The 25,532-nt window shown below is 55.5% G+C and overlaps 2 protein-coding genes and 1 long non-coding RNA gene across 4 annotated transcripts; 1 reads left to right on the forward strand and 2 right to left on the reverse strand.

The window, feature by feature from the left end:
- CASP9 (caspase 9) lies at positions 1-10,998 on the forward strand. 2 transcript variants are annotated; one of them, XM_036448173.2, is made up of 9 exons: positions 1-206; positions 2,371-2,737; positions 3,091-3,125; positions 3,972-4,148; positions 4,687-4,776; positions 4,858-5,005; positions 8,323-8,502; positions 9,103-9,212; positions 10,482-10,998. In XM_036448173.2, exons 1-9 carry the CDS (start codon positions 75-77, stop codon positions 10,572-10,574), a joined length of 1,332 nt encoding a protein of 443 aa, XP_036304066.1. In that variant the 5' UTR covers positions 1-74; the 3' UTR covers positions 10,575-10,998. The 2 variants fall into 2 exon arrangements, with proteins under 2 accessions (XP_036304066.1, XP_045441141.1); XM_045585185.1 differs by having other exon boundaries at positions 2,371-2,629.
- An 875-nt stretch (positions 10,999-11,873) lies between these two features.
- Positions 11,874-22,927, reverse strand: LOC118724636 (chymotrypsin-like elastase family member 2A). The gene is made up of 8 exons (XM_036448175.1): positions 22,797-22,927; positions 22,444-22,532; positions 21,352-21,449; positions 19,853-19,981; positions 18,953-19,089; positions 16,691-16,836; positions 15,581-15,733; positions 11,874-11,956 (listed from the first exon to the last, which is right to left on the reverse strand). Exons 1-8 carry the CDS (start codon positions 22,834-22,836, stop codon positions 11,939-11,941), a joined length of 810 nt encoding a protein of 269 aa, XP_036304068.1. The 5' UTR covers positions 22,837-22,927; the 3' UTR covers positions 11,874-11,938.
- LOC118724640 lies at positions 12,445-13,715 on the reverse strand. The gene is made up of 2 exons (XR_004989661.2): positions 12,962-13,715; positions 12,445-12,578 (listed from the first exon to the last, which is right to left on the reverse strand). It is a non-coding gene; the product is annotated as an uncharacterized LOC118724640 (long non-coding RNA).
- Positions 22,928-25,532: the final 2,605 nt, after the last annotated feature.

Genomic DNA, 25,532 nt, shown 5'->3' on the forward strand with positions numbered 1-25,532 from the left:
CTGGGAAGGGGGCGGGGCGCGGCGGCGAGGCCGGAAGCTGACGGCTGCGGCGGGGTCCTGGCTGTCTGCTCGCCATGGACGACGCTGACCGGCAGGTGCTGCGGCGGTGCCGGGTGCAGCTGGTCAGCGAGCTGCAGGTGGCCAACCTCTGGGACGCTCTGCTGACCTGCGAGCTCTTCCAGCCCGACATGATCGAGGACATCCAGGTGCGCCCCGTCTCTCCCCCCATCCCCCTCCCACCCGTACCCCCCACTTCCTGGGCCGCGCGCGGACTTCAGTCACTGACGACGGGGAGGGCGAGGCCGCGCCGAGAGGGTTGCTGGAGCCACAGCGTAACTCAATGCCCGCGATCCCCCCTCTGTGCCCACCAGTACCCCACCCCCTTTAGGAAACCGTTGTGGGAACCTCGTTTTTCTCCACGGCAGCGAGCCCCCGGCATTGCCCAGCCCAACTGCACAGTCCCAGACATGGCTCTGCACATCAGCGGCAGTGCGGTGCTTTTGCCAGCAGGAGGCATGCTTGTTCCCCTCCTGCAGCATGGAGGTCCACAGCATCCACCCGGGGCACAGATGGCCTGGCACCCTGCCCTTGGGCAAGGCACCCTCTCTGCGCCAGTTTCCTGGGCTGTGAAATGGGGACAACATCAGTGCTGCCCTGAGGGCTAAAGGAGATAACGGTTGTGAACAGCAGAGTGACAGCCACAGAATAGGGGCACCTGTTGTAGTTGGCTGTGCCCTGTCCTCCATGGCCAGCCCCTCGTGTGTGAAGTTTATGTTTTGAGAGGGGTTTTGGAGATGAATGGCCTTATGCAGGTAATGGAGGGAATAATAAGGACAGATATGGGAGATTCTCTTTAAAAGCACTTTCTTAAATAAATAAGTACATACATACATACATACATAAAAACTAAAAGCACTTTCTTAGCTGCCATATTGGACAGCGCAGATAAAGGACATTTCCATGATCTCAAAAGGTTCCCTTGGACCAGTGGTCGGCAAACTGCGGCTCTCGAGCCCATGTGGCTCTTTGGTCCCTTGAGTGTGGCTCTTCCACAAAATACCACGACCTGGGCGAGTCTATGATATTTTGAAGAGGTGGCATTAGAAGAAGTTTATGTTTAAAAAATTTGGTTTCCAAAAGAAATTTCAATCGTTATACTGTTGATATTTGCTCTGTTGACTAATGAGTTTGCCGACCACTGTCTTGGACAGTGCTGCTGAAAGAACTTGAGGATAGGGTGGTATCTTATTCCAGTGGATCCTGGGAACTTGCCTAGTGCTGGGTCTCAGGATAACCAGCAGATAGCCAGTATCTTCTTGCTCCCACCCAACTCCCTGTCTCAGTGCCCTGCCTCTCCATCCCCACACTGTCAGCCTTACCCATTTCTCCATCTTCACCGTCCACCCAATCAATGGCCAGATCCTGTCCCTTCTCCTTCCTTATTTCTGTGTTCTGTCCTCTCACTTCTCTTTTCCAGCTGCACCATCTTTGCCACCAGCCGACCTGGCTGTGGCTCCCTCCCTCCATGGTCCTCCCTGCCTCCAGGGTGAATTTTCTAAAAGGCAGATCTGATGCTGTCACTCCCTTCTGGAAACTCTTCAGTGGCTTCTCACAGCTTCCGTGGCATGACCACACAAATGCCTCATCCCTCACTGCTGTTTCCCATCCCGAATTACAATTTCTATTTCACACTTCCTTTATTTTATTTTTTTAAGGCAACACATATTTATTTTCTTACCTTTCTGTTGGTCAGGGATCCAAAGTGAGTCCTAAGTGGTTAAAATAAAGGTGTCATCAGCTGGGCTACTTCCTTCTGGAGGCACAGGGGAGAATCCATTCCTTCGAGAGGCTGCCAGCATTCCTTGGCTTGTGGCCACATCACTCCTGCCTCTGCTGCCATCATTACATCCTGCTATTCACATCCTAATATTCTCCAGGCCAGCAGACACCAACCAGTGGTCTGGGGTGGTCTGTGAGGTCCAAAAGGTTGGCACAGAGGGGGGAAGTCTTCCTGACCATTGAGGACTGAGTTGGTTGCTCTGTACTCTCCGAGTCCCTTGTGCTTTCCTGGGGGCACATCTCTCTTTGCTGTGTCATTATTGATTTATCTGTGTGCAGTCCCCACTCCATGTTTGCTCCTCGAGGACTGAGATGGTTCCCTGCTGTATTTTCAGCACTTAGCACAGCACCGGGTACATAGTAGATGCCTCCAAAATACTGGATGAATAGATAAGGAAAGGCAGGCTCCGTTTTTTGCCCATAGGGCTGATTGTTTACAGATTTATGCTACCTGGGAAGTAGGGGGCCAAGATGAGAGTCACAGAAAAGTGTGAGAGTAATAACTAGTGCCATGTGTTTCTTTCCAAACAGAGGGCAGGCTCTGGGTCTCGGCGTGATCAGGCCAGGCAGCTGGTCACAGATCTGGAGACTCGGGGGAGTCGGGCCCTTCCTCTGTTCATCTCCTGCTTAGAGGACACAGGCCAGCATAGCCTGGCTTCGTTGCTGAGAACGAGTAGCCAAACAGCAAGGCGGGACCCGGAAGCCATCAGACACCTGCACCTCAAGCCTGTGGCGGTCAGACCAGAGGAGCTAAGAGCGGTGAAGCAGGACCCGTCGAAGCCGGCCCCAGGTAGACTCCCTCCAGCAGTGTTGGGGCCAGAGAAGCTCTATCCACAGGTTCTCAGACCAGGTGTGCCCAGGCCAGTGGACATTGGTGCTGGAGGATTCAGTGAGATCCACGAGTACTGAGAGAGGTGGGCGTGACCATTGGTGCGGCCAGGCAGGCTCAAATTCAGAATTTAATTTTGGTTTTGCCTCTCTGAATACTCATAGGGGATGGGTGGGATATTCTGGTAAGCTGACCGAAGATTTAATTTTGGGAGCCTCTCCCCTGAAAAGCATGTATGGGTATTTTCAAATGACTCGTCTTCTGCTTCACAGATTCTTTCTTCTATCTGATCAAGTCTGAGACTGATGTTCTCTGTTGCATTTACTTTATTTTATTCATTGTATTCTTCAGCTCCAGAGTCCCTTCTCCTTTCCCTGTTGGACCCTGGCATTCACGTTTTCCCTCTTTGTGTCTCTCTCCAGGTGCTCATGAGAGACAGAGGGGAAACCCTGATTTGGTGAGCATTCATGTGATTTGGGGCCAATTGCATTGGCTTTGGGCCCTCTTGCTCCTTACTCCCCAGGCCCTTCCCTGCAGCTGTGTCGGGAGCTCAGGGGACCCATCCCAGCTGGAGAGAGGGTCCCGGTCCCAGGCCCCTACAGCTTCCTGACTCTGGCTCAGCTCTTTCTGGAGCAGGTTGGCCCACCCAGCCCTTTCCTCGTCTGTGAAGTCAGGGGGTCAGAATTGGCTGTGGCATCCACCGCAGACCCAGTCACTCACTCGCTCATTCACAGCGTTTATTGTGTGACTGCTGGATGCCAGCTCTGGCCTCTGTGCTGGGATACCTTATATGTTTCTAGGACGAAATATATAAGCATGAAGAGTCTTACATACCATAAACATAGTGAACAGGCTGATGGGAGAGAGGATTACAGGGGAAATGCTGAGCCTGGGGAGGAAGTGGTGTCAATGCTTCGAGGTGCATGCTCAGAGTCACCTACATGTTTCTGAGTGCTCTCCTGCACTGGGCAGTCTGAAAGGGCCTTTGGGGGTGTGTGTCTGTGGTGTTGGATTTCTAAGCTAGCAGCTCCTGAGCAAGGTAGTGGGAACTGATCTCCCCCAGTTTGAGCTATTTGAACATTGCACCCACTGCTCCCCTCAGTCTTCTTTGCAATCTGTTTGCTGAGCCCTGTGATGCTGGGCGTAGACCCCGCTGTTCCTTCAGAGGCAGGGCAGACCCCTTTCCTGTCTCACTGCTCCCGATTGCCCACCACCCCACTGAAAGCCAGGACCTGCCTTCCCGCCTTCCTGCCTGCTGAGTGCAGTGAGACCCCCAGTTTACATGGGTCCCTGTGCTTGGCAGGCGTACATCCTGAATGCAGACCCCTGTGGCTACTGCCTCATTATCAACAACGTGAACTTCTGCCATAAGTCGGGGCTCAGCACCCGCACCGGCTCCCACGTGGACTGCGAGAAGCTGCAGAGACGCTTCCGCTTGCTGCACTTCGCGGTGGAGGTGGAGAGCGACCTGACCGCGCAGGTATGTACGGCCTCTGTCCTTGCGGAGAAGCGGGCGAGGCGGGGTGGGCTCCTCGCGAGAGACCCTGAATGCAGGGGACTCCCCAAGTTCTCTGTAGGACCAAGAGGGGCAGTGTTGCCCAGTGGTTTCTAATTTAAGCTGCAGACTCAGAGAGCCCTGGGTGGAGGACTGGCCCTCCCGGTGCCTGCGGGTGACTCTCAAGCCTCAGTTTCATAGTCTAGACCAGTGGTCGGCAAACTCATTAGTTAACAAGAGAGGCAAACTGTGGCTCTCGAGCCGCATGAGGCTCGCGAGCTGCAGTTTGCTGACCACTGGTCTAGACAGCAGGAACAGGATTCACCTCCTGGAGTCGCTGTGAGGATTAAGTGAACAGTACCCAGCACAGCACCTTTGCCCCAAGAATGGCGGCTGCTGTGACTGCTACGAGTGTCATTATTCCCATGTTGGCCCTGGCAGCAGGGAAGGTGCTCTGCCCAGGAGCCCAGGGTGGGGACCTGATCCGCTGGTGTCTGGCTCATCTGCGCCCTTCTCTCTGCAGCGAATGCTCCGGGCTCTGGAGGAGCTGGCGCAGCGGGACCACGGGACCCTGGACTGCTGCGTGGTGGTCATCCTCTCTCACGGCCGCCAGGTAGGGGCCTCGGCTTCGCGGCCGGCTGTCGGAGTCCGCCCCGGCTTCTTGGTTTTGTGACCGGGGTCCTTGGTCTTTTAGGCCAGCCACCTCCAGTTCCCGGGGGCTGTTTACGGCACAGACGGGTCTGCGGTGTCCGTGGAGAAAATCGTGAACCTCTTCAACGGCACTCGCTGCCCCAGCCTGGGAGGGAAGCCCAAGCTGTTCTTCATCCAGGCCTGCGGGGGAGGTAAGCAGGCCCTCAGCCTCCCTGAGGAAGGAGCTGGTGGGGAAGGAGCCGCCGCCTGCCTCCTGCTCCGTCCACCCCTCACGATAGCCAGGGGGTCTCTGCAGGCGGGCAGAGGGCCCCAGACATGGTCGCTGTTGTTCCAGTGGCAGCACCTGCATCTGGCTAGAGTCGGTGTCAGCTCTGTCCAGTCTTTCGAGGTCTCAGTGCAGAGGTTCCTGCAGCTCTGGCACCTTCAACGCCGGAGACTTGACAAAAATAAACAAAGTGGAGGAGAAAGAAAAATTCCTTCAGCCCTAGCCCGTGTGGCTCAGTGGGTTGGAGTGTCATCCTGTAGTCTGGAAGGTTGAGGGTTTTATTTTTAAAATATATTTTTATTGATTTTAGAGAGGAAGGGAGAGGGATAGGAAAATAGAAACATACAATGATGAGAGAGAATCATTGATTGGCTGCTTCCTGCACGCCCCCTACTGGGGATGGAGACTGCCACCCAGGCATGTGGCCTTGGCCAGAATCAACCTGGGACCCTTCAGTCCGCAGGCCCACACTCTATCCACAGAGCCATACCGGCTAGGACAAGGTTGCAGGTTTGGCTCAGCGGTAGACCGTCGGTCTGTGGACTGAGAGGTCCCGGGTTCGATTCTGGTCAAGGGCATGTACTTTGGTTGTGGGCACATCCCCTGTGGGGGGTGTGCAGGAGGCAGCTGGTCAATGTTTCTCTCTCATTGACGTTTCTAGCTCTCTATCTCCCTCTCCCTTCCTCTCTGTAAAAAATCAATAAAATATATATCTATATATATATATAGATATATATAAAAAAAAGGTTGCAGGTTTGATTCCCTGTCAGGGCATGTACCTAGGTTTTGGATTCAATCCTTGGTCGGGGCATGCATGGAAGGCAACCAATCGATGTTTCTCTCTCACATTGATGTTTCTCTCTCTGACTATTCTCCTTTTCTTAAACATGCCCTCGAGTGAGGATTAAAAACAAAAGGAAAAGGAAAAACTCCTTCATTTTCCTTGTTGTCATTGTCCTGAGCTCCTTCAACCAGGTCTCCTTCCCCCTTCCCCCGAGAAAGAGAGGCCAGCTTTCTGGGAAAGTTACCCCTTTTTCCATCTCTGTGCCCGCCCCCCAGCTCTGTGCCCGCCCCCCAGCTCTGTGCCCGCCCCCCAGCTCTGTGCCCGCCCTCCATCTCTGTGCCCGCCCCCCAGCTCTGTGCCCGCCCCCCAGCTCTGTGCCCGCCCCTCAGCTCTGTGCCCGCCCCCCAGCTCTGTGCCCGCCCCTCAGCTCTGTGCCCGCCCTCCAGCTCTGTGCCCGCCCCCCAGCTCTGTGCCCGCCCTCCAGCTCTGTGCCCGCCCCTCAGCTCTGTGCCGCCCCAACACCCATCCTCAGTAGAGGATCTTTGGACTCTTAGTGGGGCCTACAGGGCCCTGGATGATCTGGCCCCGGCCACTTTGCCTTCCCCAGCCCGGCATGCTGTGCTTGCCTAGCGCCGCTCAACCTTCCCGGGATGCCACAGGCTTCGGCCTTCCCTTTTGCCATCCTCTGCCTTATCTCCTGGCCAACTCTTGACCATCCATCCTTTCCCCCCCAAACCCCTCTTGGGTCCAATTGTCACAGGCAGTCCCTCTGCCCACCTCTGTCTCCTTAGGACATTCTTTGGTTAAAACTCACTGTCACTGCCTCCAGGAAGTCTATAAACACCTGCTTTCTCCAACCTCAGGGTTAGCTGGCTCTTGTGCTCCCGCTGCTCCTGTCCCTCCCTGTCACAGCACCTTCTTGAGGGGTTGAGACAGCCTCATGCCCTGGTCAGCTCTCCCCGGACAGGGGCCGGCCTGTCTGCCCTGCAGCCAGGTCCTCCCCTGGCACACAGCTCACAGTTTGGTTGCATCTCATGTAGCTTCTAATTATTTAAAATTAAAATAGAATAAAAATATCTGCGAGCGAATTTTGAAATAATGTAGACCCCCGCCATGAAAAAACAAACCCAAACGACTCGCTGGGAAGAGCAAGGTTCTGGCGCTGGAATCCAGCTGCCTTTGGAGTCCTGGTCCCTGCAGAGCCCCCACAGGAGCCTGTGGTTACCGCTGTGGCCACATGGGGGCGCCTGTCAGCTGTGCACGGAAACAGACATGTCTCCGTCTGGGTGGGTCTGGCGGGGTGTCCTTTTGATACGCAGCTGGAAGTCTGTCCTGGATTCTGGTTGCTATTTTAGAGTTCACTGTTGTTGCAGTGTAAAACCATTTAAAAATCCCCTAACACTCTTCACGGAGGGGCAGTGCAGCGGGAACCAGGGCGGAAACCGTGTCCAAGTGGGTAACTGGTGTGGAGGCTTGGTAAGTAGCACGGTGCCGGTGACACGCGTGGCGATGCCCGTGGTGGACGGAGGCGCAGCGTGCTGCAGTGCTTGTGGAGGGATGAGAAAGTTCTGGAATCAGAGGGTGGTGATGCGGATGTACTGGGAAAGTTTTGCTCAGCCCCCAGCTCCTCTCACCACGGAATGTCCTTGCTTTAGGGCACATGTGTCAAACACAAGGCCCGCGGGCCAAATCCGTCCCGCCAGGCCTTGCAATGTGGCCCGCACCGCGCTGTCATCACTGCACTCCGCTGCGTTTCCATCACAATGACAGTTTATGACTGTTCAGTAAACCATTCGGCCCGCGATTTAGGCTGGATTTTAGATTTTGGCCCCTTCTCTGATTGAGTTCGACACCCCTACTAGGGGGAAGGGGTTAGTCCCGCCTCCTGGGAGTTCTGAGTTTGAAATAGAACCACATACAAGTAAGTACCTGTGAGGGAGATTTGATCGAGCCTCCTTCAGAACAAAGTTGTGCACACAGGGCATAACCCGGAGGCTAGGCTTTCGCGTCCAATTTGTAGAATGAGGATGACACGTGAATACACACGGCCGGCCGGCCGGCATCTCCTGTTCGACCCACGCGTTTCCCCCCAGAGCCCCTTCTCGGATCCTATTGTCACAGCAGCCCCTCTGACCACCTCTGTCTCCTTGGGCCGTTCTTAGTCATCCATCTTTGCCTGCTGTGACCCTTGGGTGCACGTTTTCCTTCGGACACCTGTTTCGAATTCTTTTGGGCGCCTACCTTGTATCTTTTTTACAGCTGTTTTTAAAGTTCTGCATCTTTCCACCTTCTGCCCCCAGATTTTTACTTACCTAATGTGTAAAAGCCTTGTCATAGACAAAAGTAAAGCTTCTGTTTTGGTTTCCGATGGGACGGGCCTGGGGCTGGGACAGGCGACGTGGGCCTCGTGCTGTGGTCCGTGTGTCAGTGACGAATGCTGTCTGGCTTCGCTCCTGCAGAGAAGAAAGACCAAGGGTTTGAGGTGGTCTCTGCTTCCCGAGAGGACAGGGTCCCTGGCGGGAACCCCGAGCCAGACGCCCGCCCGTTCCAGGAGCCCCCCGGCGGCTACGACCAGCCGGACGCCGTGTCCAGTTTGCCCACACCGAGCGACATCTTTGTGTCTTACTCCACCTTCCCAGGTGAGTGCCTCCGCCCGGGGTCCCCCATCTATCCCAGAAGCAGCTGTGGAAGCAAACGCCTGGGCCTGAGTCTCGGTGACCTCTGGCCACCTGTGTGGCCCTGAGCAAGTGACTTCACCCCTCTGAGCCTCCGGTCCAGGCAGGCGAGGATACAAAATTTATGGAGGAATGCGCCCTGGGGCTTGTGCCCCTCACCGCACCCTGGCCTTGCCTCAGTTTCCCCATCTTTAAAGTGGGACTGATGATCCTGCTTGTCACGGGGATTCTCGAGGCGACCGGCACATCGCTGAGCGCAGTGCCTGGCACATGGCGGGGTGGGGGGAGGGGGGGCAGGAGTTCATATCCTTCCTTTCTGGTCGCTCGGAGGAGTCACTTGCCTCCTCTGAGCCTCGGTGTCCTTGTTGGAGAGCTGGAATCAGCCGGCATCAGGAGGTGGTGGTGAGGATGGAATAAGATGGCAGTGGGGCAGGGCGCAGAACGGTGGGCCACTCTTGCTGAATGCGGGAATGGGTCAGAGTCGGGGGGAGGTGGGGGAGCGACTCCGCCTGCATGCCTGGGGTGGGGCGGCTCCAGCAATGCCCGGCCTTTCTCCTCCCCAAGGCTTTGTCTCCTGGAGGGACACCAAGAGCGGCTCCTGGTACATTGAGACCCTGGATGATGTTCTGGAGCAGTGGGCTCCCTCGGACGACCTGCAGAGCCTCCTGCTCCGGGTGAGCCCGGTTTCTGGGAAGGAGAGGAGAGGGCGGGTGGTGGGGGTGCACGTAGAATAAAGGTGAAAGATGCAAAATCCCGTCCTCGACCACACCTTGGCCTGCCATGTGACAGTGCTTTCACCACTCTAACGTGAGATGTCACTGCCTGTGGTGACACTGGCCCCTTAGGTAAGGCGACCAGACGTCCCGCTTTTGGCGGGACAGTCCCGATTTTTAACAACTTGTCCCGTGTAACCGCAGCGTTTTAAAAAAGTCCAAAAGATTCAAAAGAATCTTTCCAAAAATCGGGACTTTTTTTTAAAACGCCGCGGGACGAGGGACAAATTGTTAAAAATCGTGACTGTCCCGCCAAAAGCGGGACGTCTGGCCACCTTACCCTTAGGCCAAGGGCCACATCCTCCTCGGCTTCTCGGAGGTCCCCAGGCTGACACCTTCCGCTCCCCTCTCCCCTGACAGAGCCGGTCCTCAGCACCGGGGCTGGCTGGCTCAGTGGACAGAGCGTGGCATCCCGAAGGCAGGTCGCAGGGCTGTCCCTGCACCCTTTGCCCCACTGCAGGGTCCTATGCTCTTGACCCTCCAGAGTAGGGGTGTCGAACTCAATCAGAGAAGGGGCCAAAATCTAAAATCCAGCCTAAATCGCAGGCCGAATGGTTTACTGAACAGTCATAAACTGTCATTGTGATGGAAATGCAGCGGAGTGCAGTGATGACAGCGCGGTGCGGGCCACATTGCAAGGCCTGGCGGGACGGATTTGGCCCGTGGGCCTTGTATTTGACACATGTGCTCCAGAGTCATGACTTTAGGATGAGGCCCCAGCAAGAGGGCAGGGAGGACGTCCTGAGGGGCCCAGCCTCGCCCAGCGAGGTCCCATCAGAGCAGTGGCTCCCTCCCAGGGTCCCAGGTGCCTGTGCCGGGAGGGGGGTGCCTGGGCAGGGACCTCCTGTCTTCTGCGCAGCCTCTGGCTCCGCTTTGCTGAGCAGCGTGGAGAAGAAAAGCCAGGTGCAGGGCCCCACGTGCCACCAGCAGGTGAACTTGGCTAAGTTTTGAATTTGGAAATTTCGAATTCTGAGTTTTTTTGAATTTGTGGTTGAGATGCTTGTTCTTGAACCACCCCCGGCGCCCGAGGAGGCTGCGGCTGAGCGGCTGAGCCGTTTCAAAGCGCTTCCTTCGGAGACATTCCCCCGCCCCCTGGAGCTCCAGACACGGGAGGGATTCCTGGTTGGACAGCGAGAACTCACAGAGCTCCTCGTGGTCGTGTTTTCACAGGTCGCTAACGCCGTGTCGGAGAAAGGGACTTACAAGCAGATCCCTGGCTGTTTTAATTTCCTCCGGAAAAAACTCTTCTTTAAAACTTCATGACGCCAGGGCCGCCGACCCTGCCTGACCTTTCACCCCCCCGCCTCCCTGCTCTGCGGCCTGGGCTTGCCTTCGACTCCGGCTGCCCCTGTGGAGGGATTTTGTAGCCATTGGGTGTCTGCTCTTTCTCAGCTGGTGGCAGACAGGCTCTTAGCAGCTTCCAAGTTGGAGATAAGCAACCAACCGATGATGGAGGGAGGGAGCAGAAGAATGCCATGGACAGCGTGTGACACCCGCCCCCCCCCACCCCCCCGGGGGGCTGGCTGCCTGCCTGGCTAGCGACCGGGCCTGATCCTCTGCTGGGGGCGGGGTGATGTCCTGTGCATTGTAGGATGGTTAGCAGCGTCCCTGGCGTCTGCCCACGAGATGCCTGCGGTAACATTTGCCCCGACTGCCCATCGCATCTCTCTCTGAACAGTGCCAACCAGAAATGCCTCCAGACCTCGCCAGATGTCCCCCGGGGAGCTCCCACTTGAGAACCACTGACCTGGGGAATGTCTTAGCGACACACAAACCAGCATCTCTTAGATCAGCGAGGTTGGGACTACTGGGGTCTGAACAGCTGCCATCTGTGAATCTTTTTTTTTTTTTTTTTTTTTAATTTTATTATTATTTTAAAATATTTTTATTGATTTGAGAGAGGAAGAGCTGGAAACATCAATGATGAGAATCATTGAGGGAATGCCTCCTGCACAACCCCCTACTGGGCATCTAGCCCACAACTCATGCATATGCCCTTGACTGGAATCGAACCCAATGCTTTATCCACTGAGCCAAACTGGCTAGGGCCCATCTGTGAATGGTAAATGAAGTCTTAAAAATTATTAATTTTTCCTGCATTGCAATATTCTTAACAAAACAAACCTCAGGTGTATATGGACTCTCTCGTGCCTATTTGCCCCCTCACTTTGGTTCAACCATTTGTCCTTCCTTTTAAAGGAGACTTGGTTTTTTCAAAACATTTCATTTGAACCCCACCCTCACCTCATCCCAGGAGGTGACTGGGGTGGGAACCACGTGCTCAGGGAGGTCAGGTGGCTTGTCCAGGGGAACCCTGTTAACCAGCAGAGAAGCCTCGCCGCCTGGGTCCTCTGAGTCCAGCCTGTGCTCCAGGTGCCTTCCTGGCCGGAGGGCCTGGCACTGCAGGGCGGCCATGCTGGGGGCGGGGACATGATCGGCCACCCCAGAGAAGGCCCCAACCCTGAGGCTTTTTTTTTTAATGATCCTGATCTGGCCTCTTTCATGCTTTTAGATCCTTGGCTGTGAGGATGGTTTGCAAATAAGACTCTCACTCAGGTGTGATTCATGTTGTTGTCACTTTATTCTTTCCCTCTGTGGCCTGTCCAAGTGCTGGGAGCTTCCGGTGGTTAGTTCTTCTCCATCACCTGCGGGACACGCCAAGAGAACAGGCAGGTTAACCCCGCAGAGCAGAGAGCTGCGGTGGCAGTGCGCTGGCCAGCTTTCTCCTCCTGCTCCGCGCTGTGAGGTCACCCAGAGGCGGCCGGGGGCGGAGCAGCTCGCCTGGCCCGAGGAGTATCACAGCTTCCCACCGGCCCGCGTGAGCACTCCTACAGATGATACGCTTCTCGACTCCAGGTGTCTCGCAAAGGGTTCGAGAGCCCTGGACTTGTTAGCAGGCACCGCTGTCTGCAGAGCGCTGCTGCAGCCTGTTTTGCGAGGCGGTTTAGCAGCTTTCTCTGAAACATGTTCACACGCACCCATGACCCAGGGGTGCTGCTGGATGGCTATAGCACATGCTCAACCCGTGTGCAGGAATGCATGCCCTGGATGTCCCTGGCGGCCATGTGGGGGTGGGAACCAGAAAGCAGGGGGAAGCTTTGTTCATTGTATTCACACCACGGGATATCATGCAAGCTGTTCAAGAAGATGTCATAAATATATGTGCTCACGTGCAAATGTGGTACGGTGCAAAGTGAAAAAACTGGTAAGTTGCAGAGCAGTATGAAGAGGAAAAGCCTACTTTTGGTTAGAAGACAGTGTGTTTATCTATATATATATAAAAGCCTAAGTGACCGGGCAACCGCTGGTAGCTATGATGCCCACTGACCACCAGGGGGCAGGTCCTCAACACAGGAGCTGCCAAGTGACAGCACCTTTGCATAGTGCCCGCTCACATCAGGGACCCCTCGGGGGATGTCAGCCTGCCGGTTTCAGCCTGGTCCCTGCAAGCCAGGCCGAGGGACCCCCACCTGCCAGAGGGAGCCTGCTCACTCAGCAGAAGCCTCAGCCCCAACGCTGCCTCAGGTGCAGCCGGCCGGGGAGGGACCGAGGGAGGTTGGCTCCAGGGCACTTCCTGCCCGTCTTGCCCAGTTCCGCCCCGCTGGCCACCTCCTAATTAATTTACTTTCAATGTGCACGGATCTGTGCACTGGGCCTCTAGTCCAAAAGACAGCACTGTTCGCAATGATGGTCTCTGGGGCGGGGATGGAATTGGAGATGCGAGACAAGGGGGACATGTGCTTCTCCCCCCGCCCCCTTTTTTTGGTGTATTTTTTTACTTGATATACTATATTCTTTTAATGTTTTTGAAAAGAGGATGTGTAACTACGTTCTAAAATAAAAATGAAGTGGTGAATGCTGAAGATGCGTGTGTTGCTGTTGTTCAGTGAACGTTAGTTGAAAAGGTGACCGCCCTGGGCCACCTGTCTCCTGTCACGCTCCGGCTCTTGCCTTTCCATGGCGACCTCCTGCCCCGGGCACCCGTCTGGGTTTGTCAGGGCTGGTGCTCCCCAGAGCCTGTGGGTGACACCTGTCGCATCGCCGGGCTGTGACGACTGTGAGGCTTCCCCCGCTTCTGCAGCTGCCGTGCAGCCTCCACCGGGGGACAGCTGGGAGCGGGGTTCCGCCACTCCTGGAACCCGGGACAGGCGGATGTGGCTGCTGGCCACTGTCCCGTGAACCCAGGCCCTCGCTGCCTCCAAAGGCTTCCTTTTCCGTGGGTCCCCTCTGACATCTGGCTGTGCCTTCGGCTGCGGCCTCCTCCGTGGGGCTCGTGTCTGTCCCCGGGAACAGCTGATGCCGGGACAGAAACGCAGGAGCTGCCCTTGGCCTCTGCTCTGGGCCCTCGAGGTGCTGCCAGGACCAGCTGCCCGGTGACTCACGCGGCAGCCGGGGCTGGGAAAGGTCCTGGGATGCGTCTGGGAAAAGTCCTCTGAGCATCCTTCCGTCCAGCTGGTCTGGGGGCCAGCTCCTTTGAAATGCTGGTGATGCTGTCACAGCCAGACTCCCATTTTCCTCTGCCAAATAGAGTCGTGGCTTTCCCCCAGTTTACCCAGCACAACGCAACACGAAAACAAAGCCCTCCCCGCGAATAGCCGCTCTGTCCTTGACGTTACGCTTTTCTCCGAGAAACTTGCCGGGAATCCCTGGTGTCTGTGACACCCGTTGGCAAAGCGGAGCCGGCGGCAGACGGACGAGCAGGGAGCCGGCGAGTGTGAACGGGAGACGGGGAGGCAGCCACCTGCTTGTTTTGACGGGGCCTGTCTGGTGGTGCAGCTTTCCCCTGGTGACCACATGCTCTCGCTGCGGCTTCGTGTTTGGTTTTCTAACAGTGTCACTTGGAGTCGGTTGAATAGTTTTTGAAAGTGAAAATAATGAAATCGGATGCCAGCCTTCCCGTCTGTGGGGCTTGGCCACACACATCCAGCTCCCACTTGCTCTGGCTTTGAAACCCACGGAGGAGTCCTGGTTCCTGTTCCATTTCACAGAAGAGCACACTGAGGCAGGGTGATGCCAGAAGGTGGGTAAAAGGGCCCCTAATCAACACAGAGTGTCTTCTTTCCTCGTAGCAGCCATCACTAGGCACAATGCCTCCTCCCAGGCCACCTTTTTTTCCTTTTTTTGTTTTGTAATCCTCACCCAAGGATTCCCCCCCCCCCCATTACTTTTAGGGAGAGTTGAAGAGAAGGGGAGGAAGAGAAAGAGAAATATAGATGTGAGAGAGACACATCGATCGGCTGCTTCCTGCACTCACCCTGACCAGTGCCGGGGATTGAACCTGAAATGGAGGTATGTGCCCTTGACCAGAATCCAACCCAAGACCCTTCAGTCTGAGGGCTGACGCTCTAACCACTGAACAAACCGGCCAGGCCCGCCTTTCTTGTGATGACTCTTCCCTTTGGGGCTGTTTATACCTGCTGCCGATTGTAAGCCCTGCTTCTTCCAAGATTGGTGCCAGTCTTTTAAAGGATACTTTTTTATGGCCATTATGGTAGACTAGAGGCCTGATGCACAAAATTCGTGCAAGAGTAGGCCTTCCTTCCCCCTCTGGCACCTTCCTTCCCCCCCAGGCTTCCTCACAGCCCCGGCTTCCTCCAGAAGGCCATCCGGAAGGATGTCCGGTAAAATTAACATATTACCCTTTTATGGTTATAGAAGATGCATGTTCTTTAATAAATTAGGGATTGAGCTGGTGTGGAAGCTTATGAGGCCCTGGTTTGAGCCGCCAGGAGGCAGAGTCCCATTTGTCTGGCCCATTCCCATGTAAAATGGAAAGTCCCGCATCCCAGTTCCTCTGGTCCCAGCAGAGTGAGATGGTTGGCACTACCGCCTGCACTGAGGATGCATGAAGCTAGGGGGCCCTTTTGGGGGAGTAGTCTCCATGACGATGACGGGTCTCAGCCTATCAGGCTCTGGCCTTTGCAGGTAAACACGCTGATAGCATTGGCAGGTGGGGTCTGGGCTTACACACAGATAAGCCAACACAGAACACCCCAAGCCAACACAGAACACCCCACTAACCCTAAGGCTCCCACGCTGAGTGCCTGAGGACTGTCCTTGGTTTTCCATCGCTACGTGCATTTTCACTCCACGTCACCCACTCAGAAATTGTGGGGCCCGCAGGGGGCCCCTCAGGGGTTGCCCAGGTCTGCAGCCTCCTGTAGGGGCTCCGGCCTGGCTCTCAGGAGGAAGGAGGGGGTTCTCAAACCCCAGATAGAGCCAGGTCAGGAGGGCAGGCCCCTGGGGCCCGAGGCGCGGCCGGTTCTTACCGCTTGGATCCAGTCGATGTAGTTGGAGACGCGGGTGAAGACGGAGGGCTTGTGGTAGTAGTTGCAGCCGAGGGAGGACCCGAAGCTGACCACGCCGTGCACCTCCCACTGGCCGTTGGCCTTCTGGCAGTTCAGGGGTCCCCCGGAGTCTCCCTGGGGAAGGCGGGGCTCTGTCAGGAGGGCCTGGAGCTGGGGCGGGTGCTGGGAGCGGGAGGGGCTGCCACACTTGCAGAATGTTTATTGTTCCCGCCACAAGTAGCCGTGGTCCCGTGGTCCCGGACCAGCCCCTGTGGTCACAGCTTAAGGCGGCCTCATAATACCAACAAGAACGAACATTTATCCTTTCTGGGTGCCTGGACCTGAGCCATGCACTTCCTACTCCTCATCTCCCGGATCCTCACCGGAACCTACATGGTGGGCGTTAGTATTCCCATTTCACTGACAGGAATACTGGGGCCCCCAGACGTGGGGACTTGCCTGAGGCTGTACGGGCAGCAAGTGAAGGAGCAGAGACTGCGACCCGCAGTTAGAATGGCGGGCGCTCAGCCACCACCGGCCTCCTCCACCCAGGATGAGGGACCTCGCGGGGGGCTGGCCTGCGTGGGGGCAGCGTGGAGGGCACAGTGTGATTGTCAGGACCTGTGAGGCTCCTTGCTCTGCCCTCCCTCTGATACAAGGCCCACCCCATAGCAACTCCTTTCGGTTAGGACACTGTCTCTAGGAAGGCTCGGTGGCAGCTACCCTAAGGGGACAAACTGGGCCATGAGTGCAATTAATTCAACAGATAAATCCAAAGTCACCTTAGAGAGGCCCTGACCCAGAGCACACACCCCTTTGGCTCCCTTCCGACACAGGAGAGAGACTAAGAGAGATGATGGAGATGAGAGACCCCAGTGAGACCCAAGGAAGGACTTCCCAGCAGCGAGAGGGGAAACAAGGAACTCAACCATCTTTTCTGGAGACGACAAGGACAAAGGTCAGGGACTGAGAAGTCTGGAGCTGTTTCTGGTGCTTCAGGCAGGGGACAGATTTTAGGACCCCCGAGAGCCTCTCCCCACCCCCCAGCCCCATTTCATTGTGGAGGGGCCGCGCCCCACTTTCTGTACTCACGTTGCAGCTGGAGATTATGCCATCGCCGCCAGCACAGACCATGTTGGTCTTCACGGAGCTGCCCCACCAGTCAGGGCGGGAGCACGTGGCGTAGTCCACAACCAGCAGCTTTCCCTGCTGCAGGATGTCAGGAGCGGCCCCGTTGGCTGACGAGACAAGAGAAGAGAGAAGGCGTTACAGGGACAAAGGGACTCCTGAGAATTAAGGAAGCAGTAGGCGCCTGCTGGGTTTCTGCCCAGCCCGTCTCCCCCCCCCCCCCTTTTTTTTTCTGGTCATTCTGACTTCCCATCCATCCATGGCTGCAAGGGGAGCAGCCATGTTTGTCCAGTGTCCTCACAGTTGATTGGTTAGTGTTCTGGCCATGGATGATTGGTTCAGGGGCGAACAGCTGACTCCGCCTCAGCCAATGAGCTCCTTCCCTGGGAATTTGGGATTAGAACTCAGCAATCCCAGGCAGAGAGGTGGTAAACCTGGGAGCTGTTGGCAGTGGCTGCTGTTTTCTTCGAGGGAGAGAGGAACGAAGTGGATCTACCAAGAAAGACATTTTGAGAGAGGGTTTCTGGAGTTTTTTTAGTCTTCCAGCCCCTGATTCTATCCTGTCCCTGAAGCCTGGCCATGTCTCTGCCCTTGGTTGAGACTGGCTTTCTTTTTAAAATATATTGATTTTTTTTTTTTTTTTTCAGAGAGGAAAGGAGAGGGATAGAGAATTAGAAACATCAATGAGAGAGAGACATCGATCAGTGCCTCCTGCACACCCCCTACTGGCGATGTGCATGCAACCAAGGTACATGCCCTTGAGCGGAATCGAACCCGGGACCTTTCAGTCCATAGGCCAATGCTCTATCCACTGAGCCAAACCGGTTTTGGCACGACTGGCTATTTTCATGGGCTTCTATCACTTACCTTAAAAATAGCAATGAGCCTCCTGGCATTCTGAGCCCCAATTGGGAAAACTATTCTAATGTGGTTAAGGTAGAGCTTTCCTAATGGCCCCTAATGACACTGTCACCATCACCTCCATTACTATGATTGCTGCTACTTATGGCAAGGATTCACAGTATTATAATTCTACGCCTGTGCTTTATTAGGCTTTTCAAAACATGCTAAACCTCCCAGTAAATTTTCCTGTAAGACAGATGGGATCTTGAAGCTGAGAGAAGTTAAGCAGCTTGCCCAAGACCACTTGAAATAAATCATTAACCTGTGTAATGTCTTACAATGTGCAAAGCACTGTCACCTCTCTTAATCTTGCCAACTGTATTTCCGTTTTGCCAGATGAGGACATGGAGGCTGCAAAGTAGCTTGCCCAGAGCTCACCCACTGAGCTGGGACCGAGGGCCAAGCATGTGGACCTTGGCTCTTGCATTCTGCCCCGGGGCTTTCTGGGTAAATGAGCAAGAGGCCGTGCTTGTGACGCCTCCCCTGCTTCTCCCTTCTGCGGAGTTTCCACGCGCCCTTGCTTTTGCACACACGCCCGTCCGGAGGGCGGTAGTAATTTATCTGAGTGCACGTGTGTGGATGTACCTCTGGAAAAACACCTCACTTACACTGATGGGTTTCCGTCACTATGAAAGGGACGGCACCCGCACGGGCTTCCAGACCTCTGGTGACATGACACGGGACAGGCAGGCCCTCTGGGACTTGGGGCCTACCATCACTGGGGTCCTGACCTTGGAGTTTATGTCAAAAGGAGACTCACAGGAAGCCAGGTCTGAGCAGGGAAGTCAGGTGGCCCGTGGACAGGTAAGTCTGGTGTGTGGAGTGGGTAATGAGGGTCCAGGGACCTTTGTGAAGCCCGAGGTCACAGAGTGGATGCTGTTCTGGAGTCCGGAAACTTCTTAGCCAGACGTCATGTGGTCACTAGTACCCTCCTTCTGTCATAGCGACAGTGACAGCTGTCACACAGCACCTACTATGCGCCAAACACTGTCCTAGGTGCTTCCCATGGATTACCTCCGTCAGTCCCTGTGTTCCCAAGTCCCTGTGATGTGGGTGCTGCTAGTGTTCCCATTTTACAGATGAGGAAACCGTGGTACGGAGAGGCTTAGTACCCAAGTCATGTACCCAAGGTCACAGAGCTAGCAAGTGGAGGAGCTGGGATTCGAACCCAGGCACCCCACTGCTTATCAATCTGTGCTATCCTGTCCGGCAGCCAGCGTTTCTCTCGGACACCCTGCGGTGAGAGTGTGCGGAGTGCCCCTGGTCGGACAAGGGGGACACTGCCTCCCTGCCTCCCAACCCTGGGCTCCCGCCCCCACTTACTCTGCAGCCTCCCCCAGCCTGTGACGTAGCAGGCGTAGTTGTTGGGGAGGACTTTGCCGGCGGGCGGGAGGCAGGCCAGCTGGATCTTGTCACTCAGGGGGACGGCGCTGGCCAGCTTGAGCATGGCAATGTCGTTCCTGGTCGGAGGAGAGGGAGAGCGTAAAGGGAGGGCAGACTGTGCCCATGCTCATTCCGGTTCTGGTCTGGCCCTTGCTGGACCAGTGAGCTCTCTACCCCCCTCCACCCTCCCTGCCCCCCCGCCCCGGGCCAGCCTGACGGAGGCTGCCTTCTGCCAGGGCTGGGCGGGGCTGGGGAGCAGCTGCCTTTAGCCCTGGTGCAGCGGGGGTGGGCAGAGGACAGCACTGATCATCTGAGAGGAGAGGGGGACTATGACTGTGGCTGTGAGAGCTCAGAGACCCTTGTCATCTGCCTGTGTCATGACCCCCGGGCTGCTTCGCAGGCTCCAGGGGTCTCTTTGAAAGTGTAAAAGGCCTGTACGGAGGGGTACAGGGTGGGGGAAGGCAGGAGATACTGTGTCCTACTCCACTGAGCAGTCATGGAGCCTGCAGACCCGTCCCCGTGTCCCCAGGGATTGGCGTGGGATCGATACCTTGTCAGTGAGTGCCCGGGTGGATGGGACATCTGCTGGCTTCCCTGGCAGGAGCCCCCGGGGGCCCTGACAGTCATGGCTTCTCCCTCCCCCAGTTCATGCCCTCACCCCAGGCATCTTTGGGGCTGGCTCTACTTCTAAAGGTCATATAAAGGTCAGAGCTTCCTCCCCCCCCCTCCCCGCCCCCGCCACCGAAGGAGCAAAGGAAGGGGTGCCTTCTGGGAGACACCCTCCTGTCTGTGCCCCCGCTGCCCCCGCCCCCAAGTGCGCCAGGACAGGGGGTACGGTACCCTTTGGAGAGCTGGCTGGAGTTCCAGTCCTTGTGCACCATGATCTTGGAGACCTTGACGGCCAGGGAGCCACGCTCGTCCACAGAGAGGCTGTGGCGGCCCACCACCACGCGGTAGGTCCTGGAGGAGCTGGGAGAAGGGAGCGAGCGGAGAGGGTCAGCTCCTGGCTGTCTGGTCCTTTCCCCATGCCCTCTCCCGTCCCCTCCTCCCCCATGGGCAGAGACACCCCAATACTTCCATGCACAGTCCCCAGAAGCCTGGCTTTGGATAATGCTGGGATGGGCTCAAGGATGCCACTAGTTGGCTCTTGGGAATTTTTCTTCCCTGGTGCCGTTGGTTAGTTATAGTGTAACCTAATGACTATACCTATATAAGCATTATAACTAAACTATACCAACGATAAGCTATAATGTAAAATAAAAGCTATAGGAATGTAAACTCTATGTTACTACAGGGGGAATGAGATGGGCATAGAGAACACAGGGCCGTTTGCCCTCAAGGGCATTTTTTCAGTTGAATCTCCCAAACCTCTCCTTTTCAGATGGGGAAACTGGGGCTCGGAGAGGAGTGCCTGGTCCAGGGTTTGACAGGTAATTAGTGAGAGTCCAGAACTGGAAGCCAGGACTCTCAGGCCTGACTCTCAGGCCTCTAGTATTCCCTCCCCCTCCCTCAAAAAGCTTAGCAATTCGGTGAGGAGAAGGGACCCTCCAGGCAAGGAGAGAGCTATATCAACCCAAGGCCAATGCCGCTGAGCACCAGCTGGTGAGGTCAGCAGGGGTCTGAGGAGGAGAAAAGACGGGTGAACAAGGAATCTCCCGGAACCTCTTTCCTGTGGGCCTTTGTAATGGGAACAGTTCACTGAGCACTTACTAAGTGCCAGGTCTCCACTTATTTTAAAAAATATATTTTATTGATTTTTTACAGAGAGGAAGGGAGAGGGATAGAGAGTTAGAAACATCTATGAGAAACTTCAATCAGCTGCCTCCTGCACACCCACTACTGGGTAGGTACCTGCATCCAAGGTACACGCCCTTGACCGGAATCGAACCTGGAACCCTTGAGTCTGCAGGCCAACACTCTAGCCACTGAGCCAAACCAGCCAGGGCTAAGTGCCAGGCCTTTAACACCAAATGACATTCTGTTATTGGCATTTTTTTGTAGGTGGTTTTGAGGCTTCGAGAAGTCATTCAAATTGTTCAAGGGAACCCCATTCCAGATCTGGAGGCCGCACTAAGTACCCCAGGAGGGCAGGAAATGAGTCCCTCCTTCCCCCCAACATTCCTGCTCAGTGTCCTGCACAGGGCACTCAGTCTATGTCACCTATTGATCCATCAGTTGCCCAGCAGACCAAACCAGAGATCGACAAAAACTTGTTCCTCAGCCAGGCAAGAGGCTGTTTGCAAGGCTCCTTTGTATAGGGAATTCCGGGCGTTGGGGCTGAACTCTCGGAGATGGGTGCTGGCTGGGGGTGAGCCGCTGGGTGTCTGGGAACCACTTACCTGATGCAGTGGGCGGCCGTCAGGACCCAGTTTTGGGCCACCAGGGTCCCTCCGCAGGTGTGGCGCCACTGGCCATTGTAGCTGAACTGCAGGGAGACCTGGGGAGAAGCATGGGCGCTCCGGTAGCCGAGAGAACTGGGCCTCAACCCCTGACCTCGAGAGCAGGGCGAGGACCGGGTGAGCCAGGCACGCATCTCAGGTGCGAAGTGTAAGGGGCACCAAGAAGCTCGGGAATCGGGATCAATCACATTTTAATGCAACATTAAAAAACAAAATGAACACACCATATCCATGTTTCTTCTTTGCCCAGACCCTCCAGTGTAAAGTCCAGATCTGTACAAAGGCCTACAAAGCTCTACATGACCGCCCTCACCTCATGGCTCCCTCTCCCCTCTGCTCCAGCCACACCGACCTCTGGGGCGTGGGAAAATACATCGAGCCCACTCTGCCCCAGGGCCTTTGCACCTGCTGTTCCTCCTGCCTGGAATATTCTTCTCCCCGGTATTAGCATAGTTGTCTCCTTCACTTCCTAGAGGTGTGTGGTCAAGGTTATCCTCTCCGGTCCTAGCTGGTTTGGCTCCATAGATAGAACGCCAGCCTGCAGACTGGAGGGTCCTGGGTTCAATTCCAGTCAAGGGCACATGCTCGGGTTGTGGGTTCGATCCCCAGTGGGGGACGTGCAGAAGGCAGCCGATCAGTGATCCTCTCTCATCATTGATGTTTTTCTCTCTCTCTCCTCCTCCTTCCTGTCTTTAATCAATAAAAAAATATTTTTTTAAAAAAGGTTATCCTCTCCAGGAAACCTCTATGACCACCCTGCACACGCATATGTGCACACTCCTGTCCCCACACTACATGTGCGTATGGACACACACATGTATGGGTAGTTGGATGGGGCGGCTCCTTAGTGGAGCTGGAGAAGGTACCCCTTCCTCCTCCCTCCAAGGTCGGCCAAGGCCACAGACATGAATTCTATTGGTGAATTTTCTCGTTGTTGCCAGGGCAACAGACCCCGCGGCGGAGGGCACGGGGGTGGGGGGGGGTGGGGTGGGTGGGGTGAGGTGGGGGAAGAAGTGGAGTGCGGCGACTCACCTGCCAGGGCCAGCTGTTGGGCCTCACATCTTCACCGCCGACCACCCTGGACAGCTGGGGCAGGTACGTGGGGAGCCCACAGCTGAGAGCTGTGCAGAGAGAAAGGGTTGTGAGTCCACGGAGCTGTGACCCCAATAGTCTCACCTACACTTGCTGCTGTCCCCGACTCCAAAGAGAAAACCCTGTTCTAGGGGGGTCCCCAGAGGCCATCGAGTCCTGCCCGTGGCTGCATGTCTTGGGATTGTCACTCCGGCTTTCTTACAACCAGAGGCCCGAGCCCAGTGTGGGCAGGGGAGTGCCGGCCCCAGGCCCGCCAGGGGGCTGGGAGAGTGCCTCTGGGTGGCCGGGCTTACCTCCAGCCACCAGTGCCGACAGCAGCAGGGCCCTGATCATGGTGAGTCCGTGGGAATCCTGGACGTGGCGGGGGCCCCGGCTTTATGAGCCGTCTTATCGGCCAGAGATAGACGAGGAGAGCACAAGGTGGGGATTTTCTCAAAGCCCCGTGGAAAACAGGGCTGTGTTCAAATATTGTTTTTCCATTTTCTCCCGTCGGTCACCCGGGAAAGACTTTGGAAAAAAGATGCCAGAGCCGAAACCGGTTTGGCTCAGTGGATAGAAAGGTCCCAGGTTCGATTCCGGTCAAGGGCATGTTCCTTGGCTGCAGGCACATCCCCAGTGGGGAGTGTGCAGGAGGCATCTGATCGATGTTTCTCTCTCATCGATCGATGTTTCTAACTACCCCTCTCCCTTCCTCTCTGTAAAAAATCAATAAAATATATTTTTTAAAAAGATGCCAGAGGTGGATATTGAAATACGGGTTCAACCTGCCTTCGAGAGAGTGTGTTATGTGCCGGAGAAGAAAAAGATGGGTTGTTGGTCCTTGGAGGTGAGTTCTCAAAGACAAAGCTGGCATGCTGAATGAAAGGCATTCTGGGTAGTGGTTTTCCCTGGGGCTGGGACTGCCCCCCCAGGGGACAGTAGGCAATGTCTAGAGACGTCTTTGGCTGTCATGGCTCGGGAGGGGCACTACTGGCATCGGTGGGGGAGTAGAGACTAGAGATGCTGCTAAACATCCTATCACACAGGCACGATCTCCTTGCTAATGTCGATGGTGCCAAGGTTGAGGCCTGCTGTTCCAGGCCGTGTGACCTTGGATGAAACATGTGCACCCCTGGGCCTGGGGCCTGCCCATCTGACACGGGGAGAGGAAGATGTGCCCACTGTTTTGCAACATTGTGGAGAGGATTTGAAAATCACGGGGGACATGCCTACAGAGGAGAAGCACCAGACAGACCCCCAACTCCCCATGAGGGTTTTGACTCTTATTTATACACTGAGTGGCCAGATTATTATGATCTCTGAGGCCTGGTGCATGGTGGGGTCCGGCCAGCCTAGCCAGGTGGAGGGGACATGAGTGGTTGGCCGGCCTGCCTGCTGGTCGAACTCCTGGTTGAGAGGACAATTTGCATATTAGCCTTTTATTATATAGGATCATAATAATCTGGCCACTCAGTTTAGTCTGTAGCAGTCACTACAACAGCAAACTATTTCTGGAGTCTTCTCTTCTATCTTGAAAGTTAATGTGAATCTGGCATTCTTCTTCGTGAAGCTGTGTTTGTTTTAATATAAAAATACAGTTTGCCCTGTATGAGGTCACTGAGCAAATAGCAGTTGGCACGTGCCATGAGCTTGCTGTGTGACCTTGGGCCAGTCAGAGGGGCTCTCTGGGCTGGGACTGCCCATCTATAAAGCAGAGGGAAGGGCATGTGCCTACCACCTTGCTTTGAGGAGTTGGAAGTGACAGAAAACTTAATCAAACAGGCGTAAGCCATAGGACCATTGATGGGGCCACAACATGGAAAAGCATGGAGCAGTGCTGGCTTGTGGCTCAGCCGGGTCCAGGGCTGTCAGGGTGTCCCCAAGGCTCAGCTGCTCTGAGGGTCCCTTCTCGATTTCACGGAGTGGCCTGGAGCAGCAGGGAGACCACCCGTGGGCACAGGACGGCTATAGGGCCTTGGACCCAGGGTTTCCCACCTGCAGCACTATGACACCTCGGGCGATGATCCTTGGCTATGGGGGCTGTCCTCTGCGTTGTAGGAGGCTTGGCAGCATCCCTGGCTCCCACTCTCCTCTCCAGCCCCAACTCCTGACAACCAGAAACGTCTCCATACCGTGCCACGACTATTCCCCAGGGAAACAAAATCACCCCTTCTTCCCGTCCTCTCCCTCTTGCTGCTGTACCCTCACACCTCCCCTTCCTGCAGCGGGGAGTGAGAGCCTTCTTCTAGGGTTCAGGAGTCCCGTAACTCTGATTGGACCAGCCTTAGGTCACATGCCCATCCCAGAGCCAATTGTGGTGGTGGTGGGGATGCAGCACAATGATTGGCCAGGCCTCATACGTCCCACCCCCAGCTCTAGGCATGAGGCTCCACCCAGACCACGCGTAGGAAGAATGGGGAAAGGGTGGCACAAACACAAAAATCCAGGGTTCTAGAGAGGAAACGGGGGCCAGGGAGGAAGAAAGAAAACAGCCACGTCAGCCCACTTCCCCCTCCGTGCTGAGTTCCCCATTTGTCTGTTGTTGGACAACGAGAGAATTTGTCAAGTCCTAGAGGTCTCAGTGGGGGCAGGGAGATGTAGATGCAAACTTCTCATGGGGTTTATGACTCATTCGTGCAAAAATATTCTTCTGGGAAGCCGTGTGGCTCAGTGGTTAGGGGCAGGGTTCACAAGCTGGGGCTTCCGTGTGCTGACTCTGTGGTTTGGGTCCTGGCTCCTCAGAGTGGTGTGGACCTGCAGTGTCTGCACAGCTAAGAGCTGGTGAGAAATGCAGCCTGTCCACTCCAAACCGCCAGCTCAGCACCTGCAGGTTAGCAAGATCCCCGGGTGGCAAGCTGGGGAGAACAGGGCTAGGGCAATCCAGCATCCATGTTCTCACTTTCTTTTTTTATTTAAAATATATACATATTTTATTGATTTTTTACAGAGAGGAAGGGAGAGGGATAGAGAGTTAGAAATATCGATCAGCTGCCTCCTGCACACTCCCCACTGGGGATGTGCCCTTGACCAGAATCAAACCTGGGACCCCT

This window comes from Pipistrellus kuhlii, unplaced genomic scaffold (genome assembly GCF_014108245.1).
Source record: "Pipistrellus kuhlii isolate mPipKuh1 unplaced genomic scaffold, mPipKuh1.p scaffold_m20_p_2, whole genome shotgun sequence".
Taxonomy (NCBI): domain Eukaryota; kingdom Metazoa; phylum Chordata; class Mammalia; order Chiroptera; family Vespertilionidae; genus Pipistrellus; species Pipistrellus kuhlii.